Below are 10,096 nucleotides of genomic sequence, written 5' to 3'. Positions count from 1 at the left end.
CCTGGAATGGGCGGGGGCGGGGCCTTCTGGGGGCGGGGCTTGGGTAGCGGACCCCGTTTCCCGGGTGACGGTCGCGCGGAAGAGGCGGGGCTAGGGCCCCAGTCCAGCGGCCTGGCTCCTGGGTCCCCGGCCACGGAGAGTCGGCCAGTAGAAGAGACGGCGCCAGAGATCGGCGGCTCTGGACCGGGCAACTCTAGTCGTAGGGAGGGGCGGCAGAACGGGGTGGGGCTGGGGAGAGGATGGCCCGAGCGACAGGCTGGGGGCGTGGCATGTGAGACCAGGAAGGGGTGGGGCGTGTGTGGGCGTGCCCGGTCCTGGGAGACCCGCGGTCTCCCAGTAACGCAGCTCTCCGACCTGCTGTCCGGCAGTCCGCGCGTTGTGGGGTGGCGGTGCGGGCAGGCCATGCCTGGGGACTCTCCGCCGCTGTGGGAGCTGGTGGAAGAGCACGTTCCGCTCCCGGAACGGCCCGAAGTGAAGAGGATTCTAGGGGAGACGACGGTGGACCTGAGCCTGGAGCTGCGGGCAGAGGTGGGGCGTGGGAATGTGGGCCCCACTCCAGGCCTAATCCCACGACTTGGGTGATTTCCTCACCTCCTCCGGGTCCCTGGCTCTGCCCGGTAACTTGCGAGCTCTTGTCGGATCTCACTGTCCACCCAGCCCTCTGGCTACCAGTTTAACTCTGCACTGCCCCTCACTCCCCTAGCTCCCCTTCCTCCCCTTACTTCTGCCCCGCAGTCGCAAGGGGTCCCAGCTCTCCTTGCAGGTGGTGGTGCTACGATCACTGCTCCGAGAGGCTCGATCCTTCCAAGCCCCTGGTTCGCGCCCCACCTCTGACCTCTCCTCCCTTCTGGCACCACCGCCCCTCCTAAGAGACCTCGTGCGCCAGGAACTGCGGCAGCTGCTCCAAGGTCTCCGCGGGAAGGCCATCTGTGAGGGCAGGTTGGAGCCTCAGACCTGGGGCTGGGCCCTGTCTCCAGAACTCAGATGGGCTAGCCCTGAAATTGACAAGGGGCCAGGGTCGCCTTTCCTGTGGTTCCCTGGAAGGAGCCCCTGAGTGTTCCCCGTGTGCACCTTCTGCAGGGACCAGACCCAGGCTTGGGTCCAGTATAGCCCCGGGGTCCTGCGCTTTGCCTTGGAGGAGCCCAGGCGTGATTTGCCAGAGCAGGGGATATTCCGCCTGAGAGCTGGCGAGCCCAGGTATAGTGGTAGGAAAGGAGGGGTCTGTTCCCGCTTGGCAGAGACCCCAGCCAACTGGCGGGTCCCACCTGCCGGCATGGAGGAGCTCCTGGTCTGGGACTGGATACTTCTACAGCCACTTGTTGTAGGGATCAGCACATGAGGGCTGCAGGCCCAGGAGACATGTACCAAGCCTGGAAGCTTGGTTTGATCTGGGTCTTAGAGCATGAGGAACAGACTTCCAGACAGATAAAAAGAGAAGAGCTTTGCAGGAAGAGGGAGCACTACACGCAGACATGGGTGGAAGGAAAGGCTTCATCCAGTGGTCAGTTGTTCCTCCGGCCTGGAGAACAGCTGCAAGGGCTGAGCTAGAGAGGGCTGGGGACAGCACGAGATAAATGAGCAGCAGCGTGTTCATCACTGAACGGCAGCAACTTATTTGTCACACATCCTTAGGAAGTGGGTGATGTCCCCATTTTGCAGATGAGGAAACTAAAGCTCAGAACGAATGATTGATTTGTCCAAGCTCACACACAGTGAAGGGTGGCAGAGCCCATTTGCAAACCCAGGCTCCAGAACTCCTCCTCTTAGTACCATCTTATGTTGCCTTTGTGAGAAAACACACAAAATTGTCTAGGAGAAATGGCATTTGTGTCCTGAAAGCCTGGGGTGAAGCAACATGGGAGAGTGATGTTGACTTCATCTGCCAGCAGCTGTCACAGGGACCTCAGCGTCATCAAGGACCAACTGAACGTGTCCCACGTTGACCAGGTTGCCGGATACCTGCGGTGAGGCCCCTGAGTGTGTGCAGTGGGGGTCGAGACAAGGAGGGTGGGACGGGGGATGGATCCTAACGTACTGGGACTATGAGGAAGGAGGAGGGAGGCAGCATACCTGATGGGGAGACCCAGGAGAGTAGGGCTGAGAGGTGGAAGGGGCAGGGTGCTGGTGAGGTTGCTGCCAGGAAGTAGCCAAGTAGGGATGCCAGCAGGGGCCTTGGCCTGAGGACTTTTATCCTGGGGTGTGGGAGAGAGATGGACCACAGAAGAGTCTTTTAAACAGGGGAAGGGCTGTGATCTGGGGGAGAATGGAGGCAGGAGGACTTGCAGGCCCAATACTGTCGTGAAGAAGAGAGAATGGGGCCCCCCAGCGTGGGCGCTGGGAGGCGGGCAAGGAGAGGACACGTCCTGCCCAGGAAGAGGCCGGCGGGGCTGCAAGGCCGTGCTGGGATTGCACTTGGGCAGCAGAGGGAGAGGTGGGCTGAGAAAGGAGGGCCTAGAGGGAACTCCTGGTAAGGCTGGAGGCTGGGTCTGTGTGGCGGGCTCTGCTGTGACCCGGGCCTGCAGCACTGCTGCCGGTGCCGCACTCCCCCATGTCCCAGGGCCCTCCTGGAGGAGGAGTGTTGCAAGTTGAAGAGGGAGATTGCCATCCTGCAGGTGAGCGGCAGCCCTGGGCCTCCCCACCCCCAGAGCCTTTCTGCTGAGCCTAGACACACCCGTCTCTCACCTGGTGTGTGAGATCCACATGCATGTGTGTGTGTGTATGTGTGTGCAAAGATTGTGTGAGTCCTCTGTCCATTTCTCCTGTATGCACACTTCCCGTACGTGTGAATCCAGATTCTGGTTGAGTCCGTAAGTCCAAGGTCGGCACTTTTAGATTAACCTGCTGGATTTGCCCCTGGTCTTTTGCCTCCTTCTCTTCCCCATGTCTGGGTTCGGGCCTGCCACTACCTTGCCAAGCTCAGCTTTTCAGGGAGGCTGGTGTTCCTCTCAGGAGTGTCCTCAGGTGGCTGGGATGAGGAGGCTGCATGGGGTGGTTCCTGGGCCCCACCATGGGTATCTTGGCCTCTGCATCCTGCCCCGCCCCACCCCACCCCGCCCCTGCCTGTAAGGCTGGGCACTGAGCCAGCTCTCCCTGCAGCGCCGCCTGGAAGAGGAGTATACAGGGGCCCCTTGGCCCTCTGAGGCAACCCTAGAGCCCACCCTGGCAGGTGAGGACCCTGAGCAGGCCCCAGAGCACCCAGCCTCCTGTCCCTGTCCCGCTCTTGTACACACACCCTGGGATTGCCGAGTGCTGTGTCTCAGCTAGACCTCTCCTCCAGAGCTACAAGAACAGAAGGCAGCCATGCAACAGGAGCTGCGGGCACCTCTGAGGCCTTCCTGTGTCTCCCCCGGTCACAGGTAAAGCAGAGCAGGTGGACAGCTGGACGGGGTGGGCTAAGCGTCAGGCCATGGCCCCCTCACAGCTACTCCCTCCTGTTCAGGCTGCGGCCCTTGGAGTCCTCCAGCCAGGGCCTCGGACCACTGCCTTGCTTCCGTGGGGCTGCTGGAGTTTGGGCCAGGCCTCTCCAGTGCCACCTGCCCTCTCCTCCTCTGGAGCGCTGCCCCAAACCTCAAGGCCTGGCCGCCACCTGCCGCTGGGGACGGAAGCTTCAGTGCAGCCCCAGAAAAAGGCCAGCTTCCACTCCGATGTCCAGTGTGGCGCCCCAGGCCCCAGCCTGAAGGGCTGGGCAGGAAGGAGACTTCCGCTTCTGCTGGAACTCGCCCTGTCTGCTGCTGACACCTCTCAGCTGCCATGGCCCAGCCCACTTTAGATCTAGTCTTGGATGAGCCCTCACCAGGGTTCCAAGGCTGGCTGTCTGTCTGGTCCTCACCCTACCCCCTCGCCTGGTCCTTGGTGTCTGGTCCTGACCATCACAGCCTCTGGCCTTTCTCTTCCCAGGCATCCCTCAAAGGCCTGGCAGGATGAGGTCTCATCCCAGCCCTGACTCTCGTCCCCATGGGGGACCCAGACAAAGCACAGCAGCGGCTCAGAGACAGGAATAGAAATTTCATTAAAATCTATGGACTTTAAAATCCTAGTGGTGCACGGATGGGCAGGGGTGGGCGGCGCACCGTTATTGCTACAGAGGATTAGAGGCGGCTCTTCCGGGGTTGTCACTGCACAGAGGGGCACAGAGGACGGACAAACGGATACTGCAGGGCTTGGGGGAAGGAGCTCTGGCTCCAGAGAGGGGGTGGGGCACGCCGGCTGGGGCCATTTGGCACGTGAACAAGGGCAGCCCATTTTGGGAAGACTGGGCCTTTAGCCTGGCAGAGGGAGGGCAAGGGGGTGTCACGTAGGGTCCCCCTTCTCCAGGGCTCTGGGCTCAAGCCTCCTGCTGAACATCACCCCACCCCTTTCCCCAGAAACGAGTTCTTTGGGCAGGCTGTTGGGTCATGGGCCTCTGCTGGCTGGCCCTACAGCCAGTGCTGGGAGGCGGCGCAGAGACCCCAGAGCAGCTGAGTGAGGTGCAGGCAGGCCTGGAAGACAGATTGGGCCCGAGGCCAAGGGCAAGGGGGTGGCAACCACAGATAATACAAGTTTTACAAAAATAATTACACAGACAAACAGGGCTGGGGTTACAGCCTGACATGTAACACTGCACAGCCCCCTAGCCCCTTACCCTGCCTCCAGGTAGGAAGATCCAAACCTGCCTGGGCAGAGGCTGGGGTCTGCTCCGGGGGCAGGAACACTGGGCAGGAGGCTGAAGGCTCGGGGAGGGGGACAGGTAGGGGGCCCACCCAGAACCTTAGCTCAGGGCAACGTGTGGGGGCATCAGAGGCCACATAAAGTCCAGCTGCCTCCGGGGACCTGGCCTGAGACCCCTCCAAAGTGCTTTGGGCCCCCCAGCAACCCTCCCATCACTCACGCCCCCCAGCTGCCATCTTGGCATCCAAAGGACCTGTAAACACTAGGGACACGAGCACGAATGACCACGCAAGCAGTGGTGGCCAAGGTGACAGGAGCCGCCCTGGTCCGGGCGTGGAGGGGCAGGCGGTGACACCTGTCCACCGCCTCCCCAGTCTCTGTGGCGGGAGCACGGGGCGGGGGTGGGGCACTCCCCCGGCAGTTGTGCTCATATCCGGGAGTCCTGCAGACGGCTGGAGCCGTTACTGCCCACCGTGGGGATCTGGGCCTTGTCTGGGTGCAGCGGCTGGACCTCAAGCCCGTCTTCAGGAGAGGGTGGGATGGTGCGGGCATAGCGCCCTGTTCGGTGCTCCAGGAGGGCGGGCCCCCAGTCTCTGCTTGGCTTGGTCGCATTCTTCAGACGCTGCAGGAGAGGTAGGCATGGTTGGGGGCGGGGTGGGCACGGTCCTCAGAAGGGAGCCCTGAAGCCCCATACATCCACCCCCTCCTGTTTCACCTGGCTGCCCCCTGCCCCCACCCCTCACCTGGAGGAGGGTATCCCCATCTGTGCGGCAGAGCTGGTACAGGGCGTAGAGTGGAATGCAAATGACAGAGGACAGAGCCATGAGGAAGCCGATGGCCACAGCCCAGCCTGGATACTGGTAGTGGTTGTAGGTAATTGGCTGGTACTGGATCACCGTGAAGATGAGAATGAACTGCAGAGAGTGGGGGACGGGAGTGGGCGTGAGTCCTGCCCAGCCCCACCCAGGCCTCAGGCCTCCTATCTGCACCCTCTCCCTCCCTCTCCAGTTTCCCAAACTAGAAAGAGGCATTTTGGGGAGGGCGGAGGTGACGTCAACATTTGGGTAGTGGAAGAAGCTGATGGAACCAGGGGCCCAGGGTATGATGGGCAGGTGGCCACAGTGGAAGGGGAGAGGTCTGTCTTCTGCGTAATCCTGAACCAGCCAGGGAGCCACTCAGCTGCCGTGGCCCCTGGAAGTCAGTTCTGCTCAAAGACTCGCAATGGCCCTGCATTGCCTGCTGAAGCAAGGCCGAATCCCTGGCCTTTAGGGCCTTCTCCGCCTCACATCAAGACCTCGGCTTATCTTTCTGGCCTTACTGTCTCAGTGTCTCTGCTACACCCAGCGTTTCCCACCCTTCTTACTATGGAGGATCCTCTTTTGCATCTTCCTCTGTCAAACCCTATGCAAATGCCACCTCCTTCAAGAAGCCTCCACTGATTTCCAGTCTCCTCTTCCTGAAAGGGCTTTAGTGGCATTTTCCATCTACTAAGCATTTTATGGGTGTTTCCCCCAGACCCGGGAGCTCCTGGGATTGCATCAGCTCTGGGTCTCCAGTGCCCAGCACAGTGCCTGGCACAATCTTGTGTGCTGATCTGAACTGACTTATGCAAGGAGGTGGGAGTAATGGGGGAGAGGAAAGGGCAAAGTCCTGCCAGTCTGTGGCTGTGGAGACAGTGACAGACAGCCTGGGGAGGCTCCAAAGGCTAGAAATCATGAGTGTCAGGCTGGGGATGCTCTCGGGAACCGCTTTGGAAAGAGATGAGGGACATGGGAAATAAAGCCTGGGGTTCCAGTAACGAAAAAACTGAAGTTAGCAGAAAGATGGGCAGGTGGCTCATGGGCCACCCAGAGGAGCCGGGGCAGTGGATGCCACTTGCCAGGAGGGCTCAGCGTCCACCCTGAGCCCTCAGTTGTGTCCTGGAGCTCAGGCCCGTCCAGCCTTCTGGGTGACCAAATTCTAGAAGGCAAGACCTATATCCATTCAGGGGTGAGTGGGCCCTCCTAGGACGCTGCACACGGAGGAGCTTAGAGCAAGTTTTCTGAATGGAATTAGATCCTGATCTAAGGTGTGGATAAATCCTTTAAAAAAAATTTTTTTTTAGGTTTTTGGCCACACCCCACAGCATGTGGGATCTTAGTTCCCCGACCAGGGATCAAACCCACGCCTCCTGCATTGGAAGGCAGAGTCTTAACCACTGGACCACTGGGGAAGTCCCGATAAATCCTTTATTTGAGCTGATAGAAGGATGGAGTTTGTCAAAAAAAGACCTTTTCAGCAATATAAAGAAGTAAAGCCCCCAAAGAAAACCAACAGCCCAGAAACACGTGTCCACAGAGCCTGGCATCCTCACCTGAAGGTGACTCCAGCCTGGCTTTCTGGGCACAGAGAGGGTGCTGCCGGCTTTGACTCAATCTCGTGGAGACACTGGACCCAGGGCCCTTCCTGCCTCCTGCCCTGCCTGGGCGGTGCCCTGGGTCCCGAGCAGGGCAGCAGCCTCCCGGGAGCCGTGGAGGATGAGCTCCCCTGGGGCAGGCCCTGGGCCAAAGCCACAACCCTCAAGGGCACGGCGCTTGGCTGGCATCTACCCTCCCCTCCTCCCACCCCTTACAGGAGACTTCCGTTGCTCCTGTTTCAAAGCTGGGCCGGTGGCCAGAGCTGGTGCCTGCGCCAGGCTCGGGAAGATCCCACACCCCATGTGACGGAGGCCTCAGCCCTCAGGGGCCTTTTATTCAGAAACATGAGCCGAAGTGGAAATCCGGTGCTGACCTCTGTGGCACACAGGGGCTGGCATGACGGGGGCATGACTCCGGACCCTGCCCTGGCCACTGGGCTGACCCCTCCGTCACTCAGAGATGGCTCTGCCTCTTCTCTGTGGAGGGACCATCACACTAGCAAATCCCTTTTGCCCCCCATTTCTCACCCTGAGCATAAAGGAGCAAAATCAGAGGGTTTTTAGTCCATAGACCACCCTTCCTCCTGCACTTGTTCCTAGTGTGGCACAGGCCCAGCACACAGGCTCCAGATCAGACTACCTGCTTCGCATGAGGGCTCTGCCTCTTAGAAGCTGTGTAGCCTTGGATCAGTTACTTAACATTTCGGTGCCTCAGTTTCCTCATCTGTAAAGTGGAGATCATAACGATACCTTGGAGAGTTGTATCACATGACTTAATATATGGTTCCCGGCCACGGTGGGAGTTCCCTCCACCATGTCAGCTCCCTGATGGGAGTTTCCCAGGTGTTGAATACTGGTGGAAACCCAGAATTCCCCCTCCCAAGCCGGCCCACTCCAGTGCCTGGAAGGCTTACGAGGGTGTCCCGGATCCTGAGCTGACATCTGACTTGTACAACCTGCTTCTGCAACATGCATTCACACCACATACCCTGAGTACTCTGAGCACCTCGGCTATCAGGGACTGGAGGCAGGAGCTCAGCGAGGCTGATGGAGGCTGACGCCACTGTCAATCATGGTTCCCCAGGCTCCTCTGGGAATGCCAGGCGGGAACACCAGGGAGGGAGGGCCGGCTCTAAGCTGCTGCCAGCCTGCTTAACCCTTCCGAAGCTGGGCACTGTCTTCAAATAAAGGGCCCTGTACTCCCTTCCTAGCCCAAGGCCAGGGCCTGGGTGGTTCTGAGCCTCCACACACCTGTCTGACTCTACGCAACCTTGCTCGGACCCCCAGTGGTCAGATTTGTGGGTGTGGAGCCTCCATGGGGAGCTCTGGCCAGATGGATGGGCTCTTGCTCTCCCTTTGCTGGTTCCCAAGAGAAGGACGCTTGCCACAGGGCAGCAGGGGAGGGACCACTGAGGAACTTACAAAGATGATAGCTGGAGAGACGAAGCGCCAGCAGATCTGGAAGAAGAGGGGCGGTGGGAATCCCAGCATCATCTGGATGTCCTGGAAGTAGTTGTGGTGCCCTGGAGAGAGGGAGGTCAGCAGGCCCGCAGGACAGCGTGGGCAGGCCAAGGGCTAGGACACGGGAGGCCACGTAAGCTTGGGCACTTACCATAAATGTACATGATGGACACACACATGATGCAGGAGATGACGACCAAAGAGAAGCTGGCCGCGTAGTTGTCCATCAGCAGCAGCCAGTAGATGCCTGCCTGCGGGCCAGTGGGCAGCTGAGTCCAGGGTGCCCGAGGCTACGCTCCCCCCTTGTTAAGCCCCATACCCTGGCAACTCTGGCCTAGCCTTTCCCTCGGTTCTTACCTGGCTGGTGAGGGGGATGCCCAGCAGGAAGCCAGCCACAGCCACGCCCAAGGTCACATAAGTCTTTTTCTGCAGGATCCACTCATTCCCTACCTCATCCACAATGGCCGTGACCAGCGTCTCTAGGAGGCAGAACTGCAGGATACAGCCATCAGAGCAGGGGCCCGACCTCCGCCCCTGCCTCCTCCCTCCCCAAGCCACAGGCCCATGTCCTGCACCTCGTACCTGAGTGCCCAGCCCCAGCAAGATGAGCATGAAGAAGAAGAGCAGGGACCAGAGCGGGGAGATGGGTAGCAGGGTGAGGGCCTCAGGGTATGCCACGAAGGCCAGGCCAGGGCCGTGGTCTGCCACGCGCGACACGTCCACACCCAGGTGACTGGCCATGAAGCCCAGGATGGAGAAGATGACAAAGCCGGCGTAGACGCTGGTGGCACAGTTAGTGATGCTGATGATGACACTGTCCCTGATGGGGAGGAAACCAGGTGGAGTCAGGACACGCAGCTTAGCTCCCCCTGCCCACTTTGGGCCAAGAGACTTGGAGACAGAGAAAGTTCTAGGAACAAAGGTGCCCCCAATCTCTTTTCTGGTCTGCTCTGGGCCTCGTTAAGTGGACCTGAGGCTCCTGAGTCCTCACAGAGCCCTGGGACATCACCGTCTTCACCTCTCCTCTCTTCTGCCAAAGCTCTCTCCGTTCTGCAATGACTGCACCCGGACCCCGCGTTGCCAGGCTCTCAAGGCCATGAGTGGAAGGGAGGGCCCTGCTGGGCCAGGAGGCTGCACTGGACCTGGTGGGTCTGGGGGAGCCGGGGTCAGGCTGCAGAGAGGGTAGGAACTGGGGGCAGCCCCAGGGCTGGAAGGGAGGGTCTCACCGGTAACAGTTGTTGTGGAACTTGTTGTAGGAAGCCATGGTGATGAGGCCGCCCCACGCACAGCCCAGCGAGTAGAAGATCTGGGAGGCGGCATCCCCCCAGACCTGCGGGAGGGACGGGCCGGTGAGGAGCTGTGGGCAGAAGCTGGTACCTCCCTGCCTCTCCCCGGCCCTCTAGGTCCCCCTCCGTCCACAGCCCACCTTGGCCTCCAGGATCTTGTCCCACTGTGGGGTCAGGTAGTACGTGATGCCCGTGAAGGCTCCTTCCAGGGTCACGCCGCGGATGAACAGGATGGTCAGCACCACGTAGGGGAATGTGGCCGTAAAGTACACCACCTGGGTGCGAGAGGGGCCCCGCTGCACGCCTC

The 10,096-nt window shown here is 60.2% G+C and overlaps 2 protein-coding genes across 9 annotated transcripts in view; one reads left to right on the top strand and one right to left on the bottom strand.

Moving 5' to 3' along the window:
* Nucleotides 1-309: 309 nt before the first annotated feature.
* CCDC24 (coiled-coil domain containing 24) lies at nucleotides 310-4,031 on the top strand. Of its 3 annotated transcripts, none has more exons than XM_060140267.1 (8): nucleotides 310-528; nucleotides 764-939; nucleotides 1,081-1,197; nucleotides 1,890-1,964; nucleotides 2,558-2,612; nucleotides 3,097-3,166; nucleotides 3,278-3,356; nucleotides 3,440-4,031. In XM_060140267.1, the coding sequence occupies exons 1-8, from the start codon at nucleotides 403-405 to the stop codon at nucleotides 3,675-3,677; spliced, it is 936 nt and encodes a 311-aa protein (XP_059996250.1). In that variant the 5' UTR covers nucleotides 310-402; the 3' UTR covers nucleotides 3,678-4,031. The 3 variants fall into 3 exon arrangements, with proteins under 3 accessions (XP_059996250.1, XP_059996251.1, XP_059996249.1); XM_060140268.1 differs by having other exon boundaries at nucleotides 1,887-1,964; nucleotides 3,278-3,355; nucleotides 3,443-4,031; XM_060140266.1 differs by having other exon boundaries at nucleotides 1,887-1,964.
* The window catches only part of SLC6A9 (solute carrier family 6 member 9), a 32,339-nt gene continuing 26,243 nt past the window's right edge, over nucleotides 4,001-10,096 (bottom strand). For 5 of the 6 annotated variants that reach the window (XM_060140254.1, XM_060140257.1, XM_060140256.1 and 2 more), the window contains 8 exons: nucleotides 9,930-10,085; nucleotides 9,730-9,833; nucleotides 9,086-9,323; nucleotides 8,861-8,995; nucleotides 8,655-8,754; nucleotides 8,465-8,565; nucleotides 5,391-5,561; nucleotides 4,001-5,269 (listed from right to left, as the gene is read on the bottom strand). In XM_060140254.1, coding sequence (XP_059996237.1) covers nucleotides 5,075-5,269; nucleotides 5,391-5,561; nucleotides 8,465-8,565; nucleotides 8,655-8,754; nucleotides 8,861-8,995; nucleotides 9,086-9,323; nucleotides 9,730-9,833; nucleotides 9,930-10,085 — 1,200 coding nt within the window. In that variant the 3' untranslated portion in view covers nucleotides 4,001-5,074. The remainder of the gene's footprint in view (nucleotides 5,270-5,390; nucleotides 5,562-8,464; nucleotides 8,566-8,654; nucleotides 8,755-8,860; nucleotides 8,996-9,085; nucleotides 9,324-9,729; nucleotides 9,834-9,929; nucleotides 10,086-10,096) is intronic. The other variant, XM_060140255.1, reaches the window with a different exon arrangement.

Source organism: Lagenorhynchus albirostris, chromosome 2 (assembly GCF_949774975.1).
Source record: "Lagenorhynchus albirostris chromosome 2, mLagAlb1.1, whole genome shotgun sequence".
In the NCBI taxonomy this organism is placed as follows: Eukaryota; Metazoa; Chordata; class Mammalia; order Artiodactyla; family Delphinidae; genus Lagenorhynchus; species Lagenorhynchus albirostris.
The sequence above is the reverse complement of the archived record's forward strand: the minus strand, read 5'-3'. Positions and strand labels throughout refer to the sequence as shown.

What these genes read in the sequence shown, in the direction of transcription:
- CCDC24 (XM_060140268.1), top strand. Translation starts at nt 403, where the DNA reads ATGCCTGGGGACTCTCCGCCGCTGTGGGAGCTGGTGGAAGAGCACGTT. An exon ending in GCCTGGAGCTGCGGGCAGAG is followed by an intron (nt 529 to 763) that starts GTGGGGCGTGGG and finishes CTCTCCTTGCAG; the next exon opens with GTGGTGGTGCTACGATCACT. An exon ending in CCTAGAGCCCACCCTGGCAG is followed by an intron (nt 3,167 to 3,277) that starts GTGAGGACCCTG and finishes CCTCTCCTCCAG; the next exon opens with AGCTACAAGAACAGAAGGCA.